The sequence below is a fragment of the Gossypium raimondii genome, chromosome 6 (genome assembly GCF_025698545.1).
Source record: "Gossypium raimondii isolate GPD5lz chromosome 6, ASM2569854v1, whole genome shotgun sequence".
NCBI lineage: Eukaryota > Viridiplantae > Streptophyta > Magnoliopsida > Malvales > Malvaceae > Gossypium > Gossypium raimondii.
The window spans coordinates 56,348,214-56,366,574 of NC_068570.1; the positions used below are offsets into that span (position 1 = coordinate 56,348,214).

General features: G+C 35.1%; 3 protein-coding genes across 9 annotated transcripts; all 3 read right to left on the reverse strand.

Annotated features, from left to right (window-relative positions):
- Positions 1-619: 619 nt before the first annotated feature.
- Positions 620-17,711, reverse strand: LOC105772185 (uncharacterized). 5 transcript variants are annotated; one of them, XM_012593504.2, is made up of 3 exons: positions 3,541-3,591; positions 3,278-3,349; positions 620-2,976 (listed from the first exon to the last, which is right to left on the reverse strand). In XM_012593504.2, exon 3 carries the CDS (start codon positions 2,888-2,890, stop codon positions 944-946), a length of 1,947 nt encoding a protein of 648 aa, XP_012448958.1. In that variant the 5' UTR covers positions 2,891-2,976; positions 3,278-3,349; positions 3,541-3,591; the 3' UTR covers positions 620-943. The 5 variants fall into 5 exon arrangements, with proteins under 5 accessions (XP_012448958.1, XP_052488110.1, XP_012448956.1 ...); XM_052632150.1 differs by lacking the exons at positions 3,278-3,349; positions 3,541-3,591 and adding an exon at positions 17,580-17,711; XM_012593502.2 differs by lacking the exons at positions 3,278-3,349; positions 3,541-3,591 and adding an exon at positions 15,737-15,886.
- On the reverse strand, positions 5,505-11,658 carry LOC105772186 (SAC3 family protein C). Of its 2 annotated transcripts, XM_012593505.2 has the most exons (8): positions 10,813-11,657; positions 10,198-10,298; positions 9,096-9,317; positions 7,492-7,710; positions 7,316-7,401; positions 7,112-7,208; positions 6,269-6,361; positions 5,505-6,058 (listed from the first exon to the last, which is right to left on the reverse strand). In XM_012593505.2, the coding sequence occupies exons 1-8, from the start codon at positions 11,120-11,122 to the stop codon at positions 5,909-5,911; spliced, it is 1,278 nt and encodes a 425-aa protein (XP_012448959.1). In that variant the 5' UTR covers positions 11,123-11,657; the 3' UTR covers positions 5,505-5,908. The 2 variants fall into 2 exon arrangements, with proteins under 2 accessions (XP_012448959.1, XP_052488111.1); XM_052632151.1 differs by lacking the exon at positions 9,096-9,317 and having other exon boundaries at positions 10,813-11,658.
- Positions 12,757-17,719, reverse strand: LOC105772184 (uncharacterized). 2 transcript variants are annotated; one of them, XM_012593501.2, is made up of 2 exons: positions 17,580-17,719; positions 12,757-15,107 (listed from the first exon to the last, which is right to left on the reverse strand). In XM_012593501.2, the coding sequence occupies exon 2, from the start codon at positions 15,019-15,021 to the stop codon at positions 13,075-13,077; it is 1,947 nt and encodes a 648-aa protein (XP_012448955.1). In that variant the 5' UTR covers positions 15,022-15,107; positions 17,580-17,719; the 3' UTR covers positions 12,757-13,074. The 2 variants fall into 2 exon arrangements, with proteins under 2 accessions (XP_012448955.1, XP_012448954.1); XM_012593500.2 differs by lacking the exon at positions 17,580-17,719 and adding an exon at positions 15,737-15,886.
- Positions 17,720-18,361: the final 642 nt, after the last annotated feature.

Genomic DNA, 18,361 nt, shown 5'->3' on the forward strand with positions numbered 1-18,361 from the left:
ACCACATTGACTTTTATGGAGCAGACACACGTTTTCAATATATGTTACCCTATCCCTACCCCAATATTGTATAAAAACTAAAAAGATACCACCTTAAAAAAAATTTAGATATCTTTCGTGCCAAAAAATATTTAATAAGACATAATTTAAATACTAATTTATAAGTTAAGCCTCCTATAAAATATTAATGATTTGACAAATGAAATTACCATCTCGAGAACAAAAAAGTGTTGAGTATTAAAACATATAAATAATAATAAATAATATAAAAACAAAATTAAATATTATAAAACATTTAAAAATATAAACAACTAAAAATGGGTTGAATATTAAAAACGAGGGCGACCACAACCACCCAATTCCTCCTGCTTCGGTGGTGATGGCATCAACAACAGTGGTGAAAGCAAATGAAATTATGAACCCAAATTTGCTTTGGTATGTGTCAACATCTGCTTTGGTAAGAGTCACTCAGATTCTCCAGTAAATTTAACATACATACATGCACACGCATTTATGCTTATAAATCGCAATAAACGACACATATAAAATGATGTTCATGACTTGTAAAAGATACACAACACATAGCAACTTAGTATAAATCACAAAAATGTAGGGTAAATTAGAATCAAAATAATGATTGAACCCATAAAGCATTAATTAAAACAAAAATGGCCATTGTTATAGGTATCTATGCAAATACTGCTCCATACAAAAATCAATGACATGTAGCATAATTTATATCAATATATAAAGCTAATTGCTGCAGAAAACTTCTGTTATGGAAACCTCTATGCCATACCAGAAGTCAGAATGTAGGAACTAAGGAGAGAGGTTGGTTTCGTTAGACATATGTTGTAGCTCAGGCAGGTTCTGAATTGCGTTAATACGATTCCCTAGTGAAGATATATCTCACTTCTCGGCCCGTCGGTGTTTAATCAAGTGACTAAGCTGTGCTTTTCTTGCTTCTGAAGTTTTCCTTCAGTAATGCAAATTTTTTCTTGCATTGGTTTACGGTCTTCCCAGGAACAGCAGTGGCTACTCGTTCCCAACGCTGACTGGTTTCCTTTGGGAATGTCTTCAGAGCCTGAATCAGTGCTCTTTCTTGTACAGCAGACCACACATCTTGTTCCGAATTTGATGAAACACCATTGCCAGAAACCACATCGACAGGATTACTTGCAGCTTTACCAGAGTCTTCAGGGCTGCTAGTCTTCGCAGTTGTGTTTTCAGTCCTTGAAGGCATAGAAACCCCTTCTACTTCCTCCCTAGTGGAAAGTGGAGATGCAATAGTTGCCGCCGGTTTCCTCTTCTCGAGAAAAGAGTCAAATGCTTTTGTAGCATCAGGCTTCTGGAGGAGTACTGTTTTGGTAGCTTTTAGAATCTCTTCCACAGACCGACCCGTACCAATGTACTCTGAAATAACCTCCCACCTACGAGATGTCCCTTTTGGATATTTCTGGGTTCCTTTTCTCAAAAGCTCAATCTCTTCCTTGGTCCAAGGTTTCTCCTTCTTCTCAGAGCTGCTGCTCAAGAGGATACTTCCATTTGAGTCCACAGAACCATTCAGATGTGAGCCGTTCGTATCATCTATTTTTTTCTCTTCCGTGTTGCTATTGTATCCAAGGACATCTTGGATTAGTTTAGCCCGCTCTAATGCTTCTTTGTTATCCATCTTATCACATAAACTTCTAAGCTGCTCAAAGCCAAGGGTCATACATAAACTTTCTACATCCTCCTCAGAAAGATCAAGTAAATGTTGTGATAAAACAGGTGCAGAAAGTGCTCGAAGTCGAGTTCGCTCTTTCCGGAGGAGCTTCTTCTCTTTCTCCTTATTTTTCTTATGCTGTAAAGCAGCTTCGGCAGCTCGTTTCTCCTCCTCCTCTTTCCAGCGTCTCTCCTCTTCAGCAGCCCTAGCAGCTTCTTCCTCCTGCAACTGCTTTGCACGAACCTTAGCTTCTTTTTTCCTCTGTTTCTCAGCTTTCTCCTCTTCCTTCCTCCTAAGTATTCTTGGGTCTCTTTTATAGGCATTATCAACAAGTGCACGAATCCGAGCATATTCCTCCTTCCTAGCCTTCTCGGAAAGTTTTGCATTCTGCCTCTCCATCCACCTTTTATGGTCCCGAGACTCAGCTTGTTCGAGGTCATACTCATCCGCATGGGGGAATTCCCTCCAGCTTTTGAAACTATACCAAAAATTATAGAAATTGTCCACATCTTTTAGCGGAGTACTGTCATCTCCTAAAGATGGGATAGGCTGGGTCACCGACCATCGCCCATTCCTCATGAAAGCTGGACCAAACACCTTGAAGAAGTCTTGTGGGGCACATTCGGTAGGAATTTCATCATCAAACTCATCAGTGGAGTCATAGATTCTTCTCCTTACAGGATCGATCAAAATCTCATATGCTTCTTGGATGGACTTGAAGTGATTCTCAATTTCATCCTTCTTAGCTTGTTTTGCAGCCTCCGTCTCCTCTGCAAGAAGAAGATTCGCGAGTTTGTCAGGATGATGTCTCAAGGCAGCTTCACGGTAACTTTTCCTTATCTGATCCTCAGTGGCAAGATATCTTAAATGGCTCAACCCAAGCAATGCATAGTGATCTTGCTGCTTGCCATCAGCACCAGATTTCTTTTTCCCTTTGTTGCTATACGAATCAGATGATGGCATATACACTTGCTCCTTATCATTAACGACTTTCTGATCATCAACTTCAGTAGTATCATCTTCCTCACAGCCAAAGAGTTTAAGAGCAGCATTATGAAAGGCATGGCCAGCCGGTTCATATTTTAAAGCCTTAACAGGAAGGCAATTTGAAGAAACATAGAGTGGCTGTCCGTCCACAAGCTCCTGAGAATACGATATAAGCTGAATGCTTGTGCGGACCGCCATAATGTTTATGGTGGATACACGAAACCACAAAAGGACAATAAATGCCAATACCAATATCTGGGAATAGCTTTTGCTAGTTTGACAATCTGCAAAAAGTTGCAATCAGCACAGCTTGTGTTAATACGTTCAAAACAGATATATAATGATGCAACCAAAAGATTATTTCACGATATCGGCTCGGTGAGCAGGAACCATTCGGTTAGCTTAGCCCTACAGTACCAGACTGCTCGATCGGAGCTAACAAGTGTACGATTAAAGAAACAAAAAGACCAGAAAGAAAACATAAATTATCTCTTCATCCACAACCCCCAACCACAATCATTCCTAAAATAAAAATCAGTACTTGAAACCTCCGTTACCCGGACTCAGCAGTTAGGGGAGCCGTACCGGATCGACACGGATTCCGACACTGGACACGGATCAGATCCGGCAAAATCGACGGACGCGGCAGTGGGAGAACTGAGAAGAAAAGACGATGAGAAGAAAGATAAAAAGGAGGAGGATACACGGCTGCGGCGATAGTAGAGATCTGCTAAAAGCCCCTAACAGCAGTCGGTCGGCAATAACAGAGAAGAAGATAACATGTACTCGTAACTTTTACAGTTTTAGTTCCTAGGGTTTTAGTGTTAATGATGGGGTTTTATGGTTACCTTGGATTAACGGGCGAGGAGGCAATGAATGCTATTGGTGATGCAGTTTCCTTTGATCTGAAACTCGGGAATTACATATGTGCGTGTGTATATATATAATGTAAGTAAAAGGGTAAATGCGTGGGCTCTCGGCCGAGTATGAAAGATAAGCAGGCTACGCAACTGAGACACTTGGGTTAGCCCAAATCTTAAGCCTAATTACTCAAAATATGAGCTCCAACAAAATTTATTATTTGGGATTATACATGATTATGGGTCGGGTCTAATCGGGTTTAAATGAAATCGATATAAATTTTTAAATCCGTTTTTTAGGTTTAGATCTGGTCCGATTTTGAAAAATGAGTCTAAAATCTTGTCTAAACTCGATCCAGATTAATAATGCTATCCTCGAGTTCGGCTTGGTTCGTCCGTATTAAATTTTTATATTATTTTTTAATATAAAAACAAGTTTAAAAAATATAATACATCAAATACACTAAAAATATTAAATTAAATGTTTCCCAACAAATTGAAAATACATTAAAAAGCTTTTATATTTAAATAACAATAAGATAGTTACAACTTAGCAAGCAAATACCTCTAAAATAGTAGCAAAATTAACAATAAAACAAAAGTTATATAATATCCAAATAATAATAATAATAATAGTAACAATATGATAGCAAAATGATAGCAAAATAATAATAGAGAGAAAGTTTAGGCTCATTCAAGCCTGGGTAGAAAAAATCTACTCGATGCCTAACCTGTTTAAAAAATGAATATTTTTTTGTCCAAATCCATTTTTGGGTTTATATTTTTGCTCAGACTCTCACATTTTTCAAGTGAACCTTTAAGCCTGATTGAGTGACTCGACCCATGATTAGGTCTAGTTAAGACCAATTTCATATTTAAACAGAATTGGTAAAAACACCTTTCTAGTCCCTCTTAATTTTGATTTTGAGTAAATTGATCTCTCTCAAAAAATTAGAGCAACTTAGTGTTTGCCAATTCCAAAAGTGGGCAACTTTAGACAATTAATTACGGTGTTAGCATTCTCGTCAATTATATATAATTTTGATAGGTATAATAACAAATTTAACCCTTGATGTTTATGTATTTTGTGTCACTGTTGATGGAATGTATAAATGTTTCAAGCCAAATTTTAAATCAATACTAAATTGATTAAGTATGTAAACTTTGAGAATTAAATTTATTATTATCCCAATAAAAATATTTATAATTGATGAAAATATTAATATTATGTTTAATGGTTCTTATTTACTTATTTTGAAATTGATTGAAATTAAATTATCAATAAATTATAAAGATATAAATTAGACTTTCAAAATAATTATAAAGATATAAATTAATATAAATATAAAACCACCCTTTGGAAGGCCTTAAACCCCGTTTATATCTTCAAATTTTAAAATTTAAGTTGTCATGTGACATCATTTAATTGATTGAGGTTGTTAAGAACTGGACTAATGAGACAGACAAAAATGAAAACATGAGAACCAAAGTAATAAAAAAACTTGAGGTACCAAATTCAAAATTTATGCATAGTACAAGAATAAAAATAGGTATTAAGACTTTAATATATGGATTAGTTCAATTTTAATTAAATAATTAAAATATTAATATTACATCAATCAAGTAACCAATAATTCAGATATAACATAGAGCATAACTAAAACACATGAATCATATTATAATATAAATAGGTTCAAAACAAATAATCTCCTAATTTTAATATTAATTATATACGTGCTTACAATTTGATTATGTATTTTAAATGCATTTTACATAAAATTTAAATTGACATTTAACATCTAAATTATAAAATATATATAATATTAATATTAATAATTAGCTAAATTTTATGCTATCTAAACTCTAAACTAGTGATATTTTTGAGTGATAATTATACCCAATTTATTAATCAACAATGGTAAAGCTCAATCAACATAAGAATTCAGCCCTAGTTATAATATTATTCACAGCACAAAATATTTATTGATAAAAAAAACAATATAATGTTAACACAGTATACAAGAATGATCCACCCACCAGTCTAGTTGAAACTTAAATATAATGGTTGTAACCTGTCTGCAGAAAAATGCATATATAGACAAATATGGTATACAAGAATTATCCACCCACCATTCTTATTGAAACTTAAATATAATGGTTGTAACCTGTCTGCAGAAAAATGCATATATAGACAAATATGGTATCACAGCTTTTGAGTTCGAATTTTAGCAATTGCTTTATCTTTTGTATTTCTTCCTTCAATGTCTTGTTGTACTCTAAACCCGAAATACAAAAAGGGACCCTAACCTAAAATCGAAAGTCTAACCCGTTAAGTTAGAAGGGAAGGTTACCTCATTTATTGTTGTAATCCCACAAGTTCGTAGCTCTGCAAACTTTCTTTTGGGATTGAGAACGTTGTTTGCTTCGTCGGTAATGACTTATTTTCGCCATCGTCTGATGTAATCTTGAGGCCACATGCATGGCAAAGGGATTCCACATCCAATTCCTATAAAAACAATACCACATCCAAATCATAATACATAGATTTACAATGCTAAAATAAAGGATCTATGTTATTCCGACTCTTCTTTTATTTTGAAGAATTCGTGTTCAACACGTATCTAAAAACTTAGAAAATTTTGACCATGCTAATATCTGACACTCGTACCTGAATCCAAGTAACATAATAAAAAATCTCAAGTGTAGGAAATAATACCTTCATCATCAAAAGTTTGGACAATTGTTCCAAAGGATAAGGATGAAGCTTGTAGCAACAATTATTTATATAGGAAATTGCCAGTGCTCGGACCTGTAAAAAAATTTGAAAGTGGAAATGAAAATTAAAGGGCAAAACACGTACAACAAATACAAGGAACTTATCTATGTTACTTGAACCTGGGTGTAAATATTAGACATAGATATGTATCGGCACAAGCATTCTCAAAATTTTTCATGTATTTAAAAGGTCCTTGAAAGACCATATCTCAATACCAAAGACTGGCTAACATTTATTAGGAATTTTTGTAAAATTTAAAATTTGAAGGATATTAAAAAAAATTGAAGAATATTTAACCTATTTCCAATTTATCTTTAAGCTTAAAAAATGAAAATTTATCATAAAACAATCTTATAATTCCACAAAAAAAATCATTCTATTTTGATTTAGTATATGTTAAAATATATTTCTAGCAATTTTTTCATATAGTTTACACATAAATTGACTATAACAGAATTTGTATATGTCAACTTTTATATCTGGCTTTTTTTTTCCTTTGTTTATTGAAGTACTCATGTCCAACATTCGTGTCCGATAAATATCCGGATATAGGTATGGGATATCCTCCAAGAACTCAAATACAAGAAAAGAAACTTAGGGAAAAGAAAATGAACAAACCAATGTCACACACACTCGAGTCCTGTTAACATAAGTTTCTAACATTATGTCCATAAAGCATTGTACCACTATACTCAATACTATGGTTGAAAACTATGTGCAACAAATCAAAAAAGAAAATGCCAAAAAGAGAAAGGTTATGCAACAAATGATGTGGTAGATTACCTCGTTCACATTAGGCTCTATAATACAGTACTGTAAATATGATGCCTCAGACGATACGGTACAGAGAAAACGCTTATAATTTCCCATTCGATAAAATCTGTAGAGAAATAAAGAGATATCTTAGTTCCCTTCTGATTTGAGATTAATTTCTGAGAAAATAATTAAGAAATTGCAGCGGTAGGCATTGAGAAACTTCAAGGTTACCTTAGAACTTGCCGGGCAAAATGCATTTCTTTAGACTTCATTACGGGAGAAGGTACATTGCGAAACCAATATGACAACGACTCCTCCTGCAAATCCGAAGCAGTAGTTCAGAACCAATAAGGATGAAATTATGGATGGAGTACATAGTCATGAAAACAGTGAAATATAGATATCACCATTTGTTGGTTCTTTGAATCGAGGTGAAGAAGCACATAAAATGAACGAAACTGTGCTTCATTCTTGTAAACAAAGTTGTTGTTGCGATTAGCTGCATACAAAACATACAGAGATGCCAAAGCCTTTGTAAGCTGCTCCATGTTTAGATATTGCAATGACGAAATACTCGAACTGGTACAGTTTCTGAGCCTTTGGTGAGAGATTACATGAAATTTTACCTGTGTGGGGAAATATATAAAGATTCTATATTGGATCAAGCTTTTACCTATGTGGTAAGAACTGAATCAGAGATTGAACTGGTTGGACCTCCAATCCCGGTTCAATTGGTTGACCCGGGCAATTCAACCACTTAGAAAAAGAATAAATTAATAATTAAATTTTTTTTAAATTGAAGAAAACTATATTTTCAAAATTCAAAGATAAACAATGAACCAAAACACAATGAAAAAATCCAAATCTTTTTGTTAAAAGATAAAAAATAATAAAGGAAAAACAAAAAATCTGGTTTTTTCTATTCCCAATTTCCAACTTTTTACTGTTTCAAATTTGTTTGGCTAATTCCAGTTATTTCTCACTGATTGGACCTTTGATTCCCGGTTCAACCGACTGGTCTGGCTCAATTCTGACAACACTGGATTGCGTTCTATCTAAGCAAGACTATTCAAGCTACTCTGCCACAATACAACCAGCTATGTTACTCGGATTTGGACGCAAGAGTTGGCTACAGGCATGTGTCCCCCACAAGTTCGCTCAATTGGTTTAAAATTTTTTCATGCATGTGACAATATCCCTGTGGAGTCAAAACCCCACACTCATGTCCAAATATATGTCAAATACAAATATCAAACATTGATACTTCAAGTTAAATGAAGGGCTGGAGCAACATAACCAACCGAAACCTACAATGATAAATGAGTTAAAAACACAGTATCCACCAGTAAGATACCATCATCAATAAGATGAAGGATGTAAGCTTTTTTAAGGTTTAGAATGCAATGCAAGTGATAAGAATGAAGTATCATCAATAGGCATAATTCTGACATAGAATCTGGAGAAGAGTAAATCAAGCAATACAACAGTTGCTCCAACTCTTCATTTTTCTTTTAAGTTTCTATGCTTGACACTCATACTCAACTCATATCTTGACGTGTGTATGAGGATATAATCCTCCAACGACTCTCAAAATATATGAATATCTTGAAAAATTGAACATATCTGTGTCCACCACTCACAATCAACTTCGAGAACATAGGTGCAACTCATGATTATGTTGCTCAGACTATTCATCTTTCTGTAAGTATATGTGTTTGACACTTGTGTCTAAAATTTGGATATAGGTATGAAAATGAAGATACCCATGTTAGAAACATTTGTATCCAACACTTTCACTTGAGTTTGAGTAACATAGGCTCTTGATACAACAAATATAAAGGTTTAAACAAAAGGCAAATGTTTATGGCAAGCAAATCATTCCCTCCAATTATATGAAAATCTTGAAAGAAAAAATTAATATACCCATGTTAGACAAACACACTCCTTATTCAACACTCTCATTTGATTCCAAATAATAAAAGGCATATGTTCCTGGGCAAGAATATCGTACCATTTTCTCGTACATGCAAATTGCTCTATCATTGACTATATGCTGCATGCTAAGATCCTGCCTTATTGATCGAGTCCTATCGAAAATGAAGTCATGAACCACTTCAAAAGGATGTTCACTCGAGTCCAGTAGGTTTAAAAGGTAGTTTAATGTATCTTCTAATACTGCAAGAGGGCGCACATCCGATGCTTGGACATGCTTTACTGATATGGTTCGGCAAAACTAGCAAAAGCAAAGGATTATCAACAGCCTTCAACATTCGATAAAATGCATTTAAATAATAGATATTGTCATATTTAAGCAACTGGATTAAGCATACAGATTAACTTCCTTATTTATTAAACATTGCTTTCCACGTGATTGTGATTAATCTAATAAAGGAGTAGTAGCATAGTTATGTTACTCCAACTCTTCATTTTTATTTAAGTATCAATATTTAAAACTCAGATTCAACACATATCTGGAAATGGGTATGGGGATATGATCCTTTAAGGACTCTCTACATCTGACACTCAAAACAGAGTCCAAGTAACATAGAATAAAAGTGCACAAGACTCCTAAATTCTTGGTCGGGGGATTTAACTGTGATGTTCAAATCATTGGATAGACCATGTCCAAAAATGCATCGAACACAAATACTATGAAAAATAAAGAGTTAAAAAAACATAGACACAACCAGAATTTTGATATCATGGTAGATGACATGCATGATTCATTTTTTAGGATCATATTAATAGCAAATTCATAAACATAACAACATAAAAGATTGATTATATTTAGCAGTACAAAATTTATTTAACATATGAATTTGGATAAAGAATATCTGATGGTTAATATCTGCATTTGCCCCTAATTTGTTATGGATGATAATTATTGTATCCGAATACGCAAAAAAAAAGATCAAATATTTGCGGATATCTGAATCCACGCCATTACAATCTGTAATTTTATTAACAATTTATTTAAGATGATAAATTTCAATCAACCTCAAAGGCAATGCATGAATACCCATTGTGAACACCTTAATGAACTACATATTAAAAAGCTGTCCGAACAAATAAAACAAAAAAAAATTTAAATGCTTGAAAGTACAAAAGCTTACCTTTTTGACAGCTAAAGATGGAGATGTTTTCCTAGGATCTCCATGTAACCTTTCGAAAACAGCTAAATCTCGTAGGCGTTCCCGCTGAGCCCTCTCCCCATCTGTTGTAACAGTGATGAAAAGGTTACAAACTACATATTTTGATAAATAACTAGCATCTAAGAAGCACAGATACTTCTCTCAACGCAGTGTACAAGTGTGGGATACAATTCCAACACGATAAAATATGTGTCGGAAAAATAAAATTAAAAATTAAAAACAAAGTCGGACACTGTTAAAACATGATCATAACATGGTTGGACGCGTACGGACATATTTTCGGTACTAGAGGTATCTTGGTAGCTAGCAATCTAGCATAAACTGATTGCTACTTGGTTTCGTATTTATGTCTGCAAAGTGAAGTTGCAATTAGAGCTTCATGTTTCTACCATTTTCTTCAGCTTCTAGGAACCAAAGATAAGTAACCAAAGTAACAATCGAGCAAATTTATGAAAAATCATAAACCAACATAAAAAAATACGGAAAACCCAATTTTCAGAACATTAAAACAAGACTAAAGTTGCTAACTTTTAGCTTCTAATCACAAATTTTGAAATAATTAAATGAATAAATTACCAGGGCACATGAAAGGGCAAGTTCCAATTATAGAACCAACGTCTTCTCTTGCTTCTTGTTCTTCTTGCTGTTGATTAATCCCATCATATGTTTCGGATTTCCGGTTACGGATATGGCCGGGATTTCTAGTATTGTTAGGGGTAGTTGCAGTGGTAGAATTGGAGCGTGGAACGAAGTTTGAGGATTGGGTGGTTTTGGTTGGATTTGTAGAGAAATTTTGAGACCGGAAACGTGTTGGGCCGGTCGAGGAAGAAGAAGAAAAGGAGGGCTGGTTTCGACGCTGTTGAAGGCGGCGGCTGCTGTCGTCCATGGCGTCTATTGCCCGGTTGAGCTTCGGTTTTCACCTTCGACAGCAGTGTTAATACGGTCACAACAGATATATAATGCTAAAACGATGCAACCAAAAGATTATTTCACGATATTGGTTCGGTGAGCAGGAACCATTCCGTTGGCTTAGCCCTACTGTAGCAGACTGCTCAATGGGAGCTACCAAATGTACGATCAAAGGGAAAAAAAACTAGAAAGAAAAGTAAATTATCTCTTCATCCAGAACCCGCAACCACAATCCTTCCAAAAATAAAAATCATTACTTAAGACCTCCATTACCCGGACTCGGCAGTTAGGGGTGCCGTACCGGTGCCGACACGGATCAGATCCGGCGAATCGAATGACGAGGCGGTGGGAGAACTGTGAAGAGAAAACGATGGGGAGGAAAGGAAAAAGAAAGGGGGAGGATACACGGCGGCAGTGGCGATCGTAGACGATATCTGATTAAGTAGCTGGTGGTGGGAAAGCCCTCAACGGAAGTCGGTCAGCAGTGACAGAGAAGGAAATAACATGCATTCGTGACTTTTAGGCTGTTAAAATATAAATATCATAAATAAAAAAAATCCAAATATTATGAGAATAATTTTTTTAATATTAACTAAAAATTTGAAAAAGATATAAAAATAGTAATTTTAAAAATAATAAATAATATTTATTAAATATTAATTAAAGAATTTTCAGAAAATGATAAAATATCCTTTTAAATTTTAATAAAAATCATAAAAATATTTTAATATTTAAGTAAATTCACAAATATCATATTCAATACTCACTCAATTTCAAAGATTGAAGACTTTTTAGAATATTTTAATAAATTTTTCATTTTATTAATATATAATTTTAATAAATTTTTATGTGAATCAATTCTAAAATTGTTAATAATGAGTTAACTTTTGTGAAATTGATTGATGAATTTTTTCCTTTTAGGAAATACTTGTTTCAGTTCATTAAAAAATGAAACTTATCTTACAATAATGGAGTTACAAATTTATACAATACACTATGCTGGTGTGAGTGTGGAAATTTTTTACTTCATAGTTATAATAATTAAACTTACCGCCACAATTATTTTTAATCTTGAATTGTTGACTTGTCATTACTAGTCAGCATGATTTTTTAGACACTTGGTCATCTGAAAAGTATCTCAACAAGAAACCTCGATCCTAATAATCTAAAAACTAAAAAAAATTAAATAGTTTAATGTGAGACAAAAAAATAAGTTAAATACAACACATCGCACTCCACCGTCTATCCAAATCACTTTAAAACTAACACCACAATTTTCAAAAAGATAGAATAGAATGAACTTTTCTCTATCAACAACCTTCCACCAAAAAATCAATCACAAAATCAATTGAGAACTATTCATGAATATTTTATTACTGAAATTTGTTTAATTTATTTATTTGATATTTTAAATATTTTTAAAGGATACTGACCACCTTAACCTTTTTTATCTTCAAAAATATCAAACTGGGATCCGTCTTGGCCCCATACACACATACGTTACATATAATAGAGCCTACACTAATGGATTAGATGATTTGATACTCAAAAATAACTAAAACAAATATAATGATAAAAAGAAATACAAGTATGATAAGAACATAACAAATATATCAAAACAATGATTGAAACCATATAGCATTAAATAAAACAAAAATAGCCATTGTTATTGGTACCTAAGCAAATACTGCTCCATACAAAATCAATGAGAAATAGTATATTTTATATCAATATATAAAGCTAATTGCTGTAGAAAACATTTGTTATGGAAACCTCTATGGCATAGCAGAAGTCAGAATGTAGGAACTAAGAAGAGAGGTTGGTTTCGTTACACATATGTTGTAGCTCAGGCAGGTTCCAAGATGTGTTAAGACGACTCCCTCTTTAAGATATATCACTTCTCGGCCCCCTTGGTATTTAATCAAGTGACTAAGCTGTGCTTTTCTTGCTTCTAAAGTTTTCCTTCAGTAATGCAAATTTTTTCTTGCATTGGTTTACAGTCTTCCCGGGAACAGCAGTGGCTACTCGTTCCCAACGCTGACTGGTTTCCTTTGGGAATGTCTTCAGAGCCTGAATCAGTGCTCTCTCTTGTACAGCAGACCATACATCTTGTTCTGAACTTGATGAAACACCATTGCCAGAAACCACATCGACAGGATTACTTGCAGCTTTACCAGAGTCTTCAGCGCTGCTAGTCTTCGCAGTTGTGTTTTCAGTCCTTGAAGGCATAGAAACCCCTTCTACTTCCTCCCTAGTGGAAAGTGGAGATGCAATAGTTGCTGCCGGTTTCCTCTTCTCGAGAAAAGAGTCAAATGCTTTTGTAGCATCAGGCTTCTGGAGGAGTACTGTTTTGGTAGCTTTTAGAATCTCTTCCACAGACCGACCCGTACCAATGTACTCTGAAATAACTTCCCACCTATGAGATGTCCCTTTCGGATATTTCTGGGTTCCTTTTCTCAATAGCTCAATCTCTTCCTTGGTCCAAGGTTTCTCCTTCTTCTCAGAGCTGCTGCTCGAGAGGATACTTCCATTTGAGTCCACGGAACCATTCAGATGTGAGCCATTCGTATCATCTATTTTTTTCTCTTCCGTGTTGCTATTGTATCCACGGGCATCTTGGATTAGTTTAGCCCGCTCTAATGCTTCTTTGTTATCCATCTTATCACATAAACTTCTAAGCTGTTCAAAGCCAAGGGTCATACATAAACTTTCTACATCCTCCTCAGAAAGATCAAGTAAATGTTGTGATAAAACAGGTGCAGAAAGTGCTCGAAGTCGAGTTCGCTCTTTCCGGAGGAGCTTCTTCTCTTTCTCCTTATTTTTCTTATGCTGTAAAGCAGCTTCGGCAGCTCGTTTCTCCTCCTCCTCTTTCCGGCGTCTCTCCTCTTCAGCAGCCCTAGCAGCTTCTTCCTCCTGCAACTGCTTTGCACGAACCTTAGCTTCTTTTTTCCTCTGTTTCTCAGCTTTCTCCTCTTCCTTCCTCCTAAGTATTCTTGGGTCTCTTTTATAGGCATTATCAACAAGTGCACGAATCCGAGCATATTCCTCCTTCCTAGCCTTCTCAGATAGTTTTGCATTCTGCCTCTCCATCCACCTTTTATGGTCCCGAGACTCAGATTGCTCGAGGTCATACTCATCCGCATGTGGGAATTCCCTCCAGCTTTTGAAACTATACCAAAAATTATAGAAATTGTCCACATCTTTTAGCGAAGTACTGTCATCTCCTAAAGATGGGATAGGCTGGGTCACCGACCATCGTCCATTCCTCATGAAAGCTGGACCAAAAACCTTGAAGAAGTCTTGCGGGGCACATTCGGTAGGAATTTCATCATCAAACTCATCAGTGGAGTCGTAGATTCTTCTCTTTATAGGATCGATCAAAATCTCATATGCTTCTTGGATGGACTTGAAGTGATTCTCAATTTCATCCTTCTTAGCTTGTTTTGCAGCCTCAGTCTCCTCTGCAAGAAGAAGATTCGCGAGTTTGTCAGGATGATGTCTCAAGGCAGCTTCACGGTAGCTTTTCCTTATCTGATCCTCAGTGGCAAGGTATCTTAAATGGCTCAACCCGAGCAATGCATAGTGATCTTGCTGCTTCCCATCAGCACCAGATTTCTTTTTCCCTTTGCTGCTATATGAATCGGATGATGGCATATACACTTGCTCCTTATCATTACCAACTTTCTGATCATCAACTTCAGTAGTATCATCCTCCTCACAGCCAAAGAGTTTAAGAGCAGCATTATGGAAGGCATGGCCAGCAGGTTCGTATTTTAAAGCCTTAACAGGAAGGCAATTTGAAGAAACATAGAGTGGCTGTCCGTCCACAAGCTCCTGAGAATACGCTATAAGCTGAATGCTTGTGCGGACCGCCATAATGTTTATGGTGGATGCACAAAACCACAAAAGGACAATAAATACCAATACCAATATCTGGGAATAGCTTTTGCTAGTTTGACAATCTGCAAAAAGATGCAATCAGTACAGCTTGTGTTAATATGGTCACAACAGATATATAATGCTAAAATGATGCAACCAAAAGATTTTTTCATGGTATTGGCTGGTGAGCAGGCACTATACAGTTGGCTTAGCCCTACAGTACCAGAATGCTCGATTGGAGCTAGCAAATGTACGATTAAAGTAAAAAACTAGAAAGAAAAGTAAATTATCTCTTCATCCACAACCCCTAGCTCAATCCTTTCTAAAATTAAAGTCAATTTAGGGGCAAGCAATCAGTCGGTTTGGTGCAGAAAAACCGAAAGCGAACTAAACCGACTTCCTCCTTTTATGAAACCGAAACCGACTGATTTTGGGGGAGAACCAACAAAACCGACCCGAATTAGGGTCGATCGGTTCGGTCGGCCACTAACCAAACCGAGATTAGTTTCCTTTTTTTCCAAACATGATAAAATGATGATAAAACAGTTCCAACCATAACATAATACAAAATAGCAGAGACAATAAGAAATACAAACACAAATTTATATAATTGAGTACAATGCAACCACCAAACTCATTACCCATAAATTGAAATATATTATATAGTTGAAACACAAAAATACATAATAAATATATAAACCCTAGAAATTACCTTAGAACAATGATTCAGTGAACAGAGATTTGAAAGACTGAGAGAGGCAGAGGTCAACGGCCGACCGACGGATATAGATGAGGAGCAGAGGTCAATGGCCAACAGACAATGATTACGATGCAGAGGTGAGGAGGACAGGAGAGGCCGACGGTAGGGGTGAGCAGGGGGGAATGGCCGACAGACAGAGGCTAACTGCTGGACGACGGGGGTCGGGGTGGGCGACCGACAACGGGATAACGCCTGCAGCAGGGAGGGGAATGTTTTTTTTTTCCTTTTTTTTAGTTTTTAGTTTTAGGATTAGTAACTTTTATTTAGGAATTAGAATTATTATTATTATTTTTTCATTCCTAATTCCCAACTTTTTTTTTGGGTTTAGGCCCTTGGCCGGTTGTGGCTAGGGGGTATTTGGGCTTGAGATTTAATTTGTGTTATGAGATATTGGGTTTGGGTTTAATATATATTATATTTAATAATTATGTTAAGTCTGTTAATTCGGTTTCAGCGGTTCTAAAATTCAAAATCAGAACCGACCCAAGATCACTGCCCAAACCGATGTAAGAAACCAACATAAAACCAAAACCGCCCAAATTGTACCAGAAAACCGAACCGGGTCGGTTGGGTTGGTTTGGGTGGTTTGACCCGAATTCTGCACACTGCTAAAAGTCATTACTTGAAACTAGACTCATTATTCTTGCAGAAGTGCACACATCATCAAAAGTAGAAAAAAAAAGACACTTTATCTTTGTTCATAAAAGATGTGCCTAGTTTAAGTAAAGTCTAGACCTAATGTATAATAGGAGTCTCTTCTCTATTGACTTAGTGAGCCATGTTTAACAAATTCTAACAAAAATCTCAAAACTCATTTACTAAAGAGGACAATAATGAACAGTGAATAAGCTCATATGGAACAGAAATGGAGTGAAACAGATGGTCGCTACCTTCCCCTTCGAAAACCCATTTTCCCATCCTCATAACCAAGAGAGGGAATAATATTTTAATCAAAACTACGAACAAATAGATAGCTAGGCATCAAAGGTTTGCAATTAAGTAAAAGTCTTGATCTAATGGATTACAAAAAGGAAAAATTTTTCATTGATTATATTCATCGAACAAAATGTTCGATTCACTTAGCAACACGCGCAAAACAAATTCAAACAGAATCTTAAAACTAAATTATTAAAGAAACCATGTTTAAACAGTGAATAAGCTTGTATAGGGGGGGGGGGGAATGTAACAAAATGGACCATCACTCCCTTTCCCTTCAAAAGCCAATTTTTATTCCATTCTTCCAAACAAGAGAAAGAAAAAGATTTCAATCAAAACTATTAAGAAAGATACAGCTAGACGTCAAAGGGTTTTTTTCTTTTTTTTTTTGAAGGAAAATTATTGATTGCCTAAATTCATCTAACAATTCGTTCCATTAGCTTAGCAACTCGCATGAAACGAATTCTAACATAATCTTAAAACTCATTTACTTTAGAAGCCAAGTTTAGATGGTGGATAAGCTCGTTTTCCTTCAAAAACCCTTTTTTTCCATCCTTCCAAACAAGAGAAAGAAGGAAAATTATTTAATCAATTATGATAAAACGCTTCACACCCAATCACAAATGAAACAATATTATTTAAACCCTATATTCTCGTTCATTAAGAAAACATATAATAACTTCTTTTATCTTCCCCTTTCAGTTTTTTTCTCATACACAAACCGTTTCTTCCCATATTCCCTACAATCTAACCTTCGAATTCAACAATTTGTTCCATTACATGCTTTTCTTTCTTCATTCAAGTTTGAACACAAAAAAACTAAAAATACACAACAACAATCAAGAAAAACTAGGGTTACCTTGGATTAACGTGGCGAGGAGGCAATGGATGTTATTGGTGACGCAGTTTCTTTTGATCTGAAACTCGGGAATTACATATGTGTATATATAGTATAGGGAAAAGGGTAAATGAGTCGACTCCTGGCCGAGTAGGGAAGATAAGCAGGGTATGCAGTTGGGACACTTGGGCTAGCCCAAATCTTAAGCCTAATTACTGAAAACAGGGGCGCATTTTCTTTTTTCTTTTTCACTTATTATGTACAAAATTTAATTAGTTGAGATTATACCTTATCATGAGTCGAGTCGGATTTGGTCCATGCAAATGTAAAATTTTAAGTTTAGATTAGCTCAAAAAATGAGTCTAAAATTTTATCCAAGTTTAACTCAGATAAAAAATACTAAACCCGAGCTCGGCTCGGCTCGCTTATATTATTTTTTATATATAAAAATAAATTTAAAAAATATAATACATCAGATACACTAAAATAATAGTAATTTAGCAAGCAAATATCTCTAAAATAATAGTAAAATTAATAATAAAATAAAAATTATATAATATCCAAATAATAGCAATATAATAGCAAAACAACTACAAAACAATAACAAATAGCAGAAAACAACAACAAACAATAGCAGGGGAAATTTTTTAAGCAAATTTATATCAGGTCGGGCTCAAGCTAAAAAATATTATCCTAGGCCCAATTCGTTTAAAAGCAATGCCTTATTCTTTGTCTAAGCTCATTTTTCAGGCCTATATTTTTGCCCAAAACTTCTTACTTTTTGGGTCAACCTTCGTGTTTGG

Bases quoted from the DNA above. Each gene is read 5' to 3' on its own strand.
- LOC105772186 (XM_012593505.2), bottom strand. From the start codon at position 11,122: ATGGACGACAGCAGCCGCCGCCTTCAACAGCGTCGAAACCAGCCCTCC. The intron at 9,318-10,197 runs GTAAGCTTTTGT...TGCTTTTGCTAG, and splicing joins CATCTTTAGCTGTCAAAAAG to TTTTGCCGAACCATATCAGT. The intron at 6,059-6,268 runs GTATTATTTCCT...TTGTTTTTATAG, and splicing joins CCAAACTTTTGATGATGAAG to GAATTGGATGTGGAATCCCT.
- LOC105772185 (XM_052632150.1), bottom strand. From the start codon at position 2,890: ATGGCGGTCCGCACAAGCATTCAGCTTATATCGTATTCTCAGGAGCTT.
- LOC105772184 (XM_012593501.2), bottom strand. From the start codon at position 15,021: ATGGCGGTCCGCACAAGCATTCAGCTTATAGCGTATTCTCAGGAGCTT.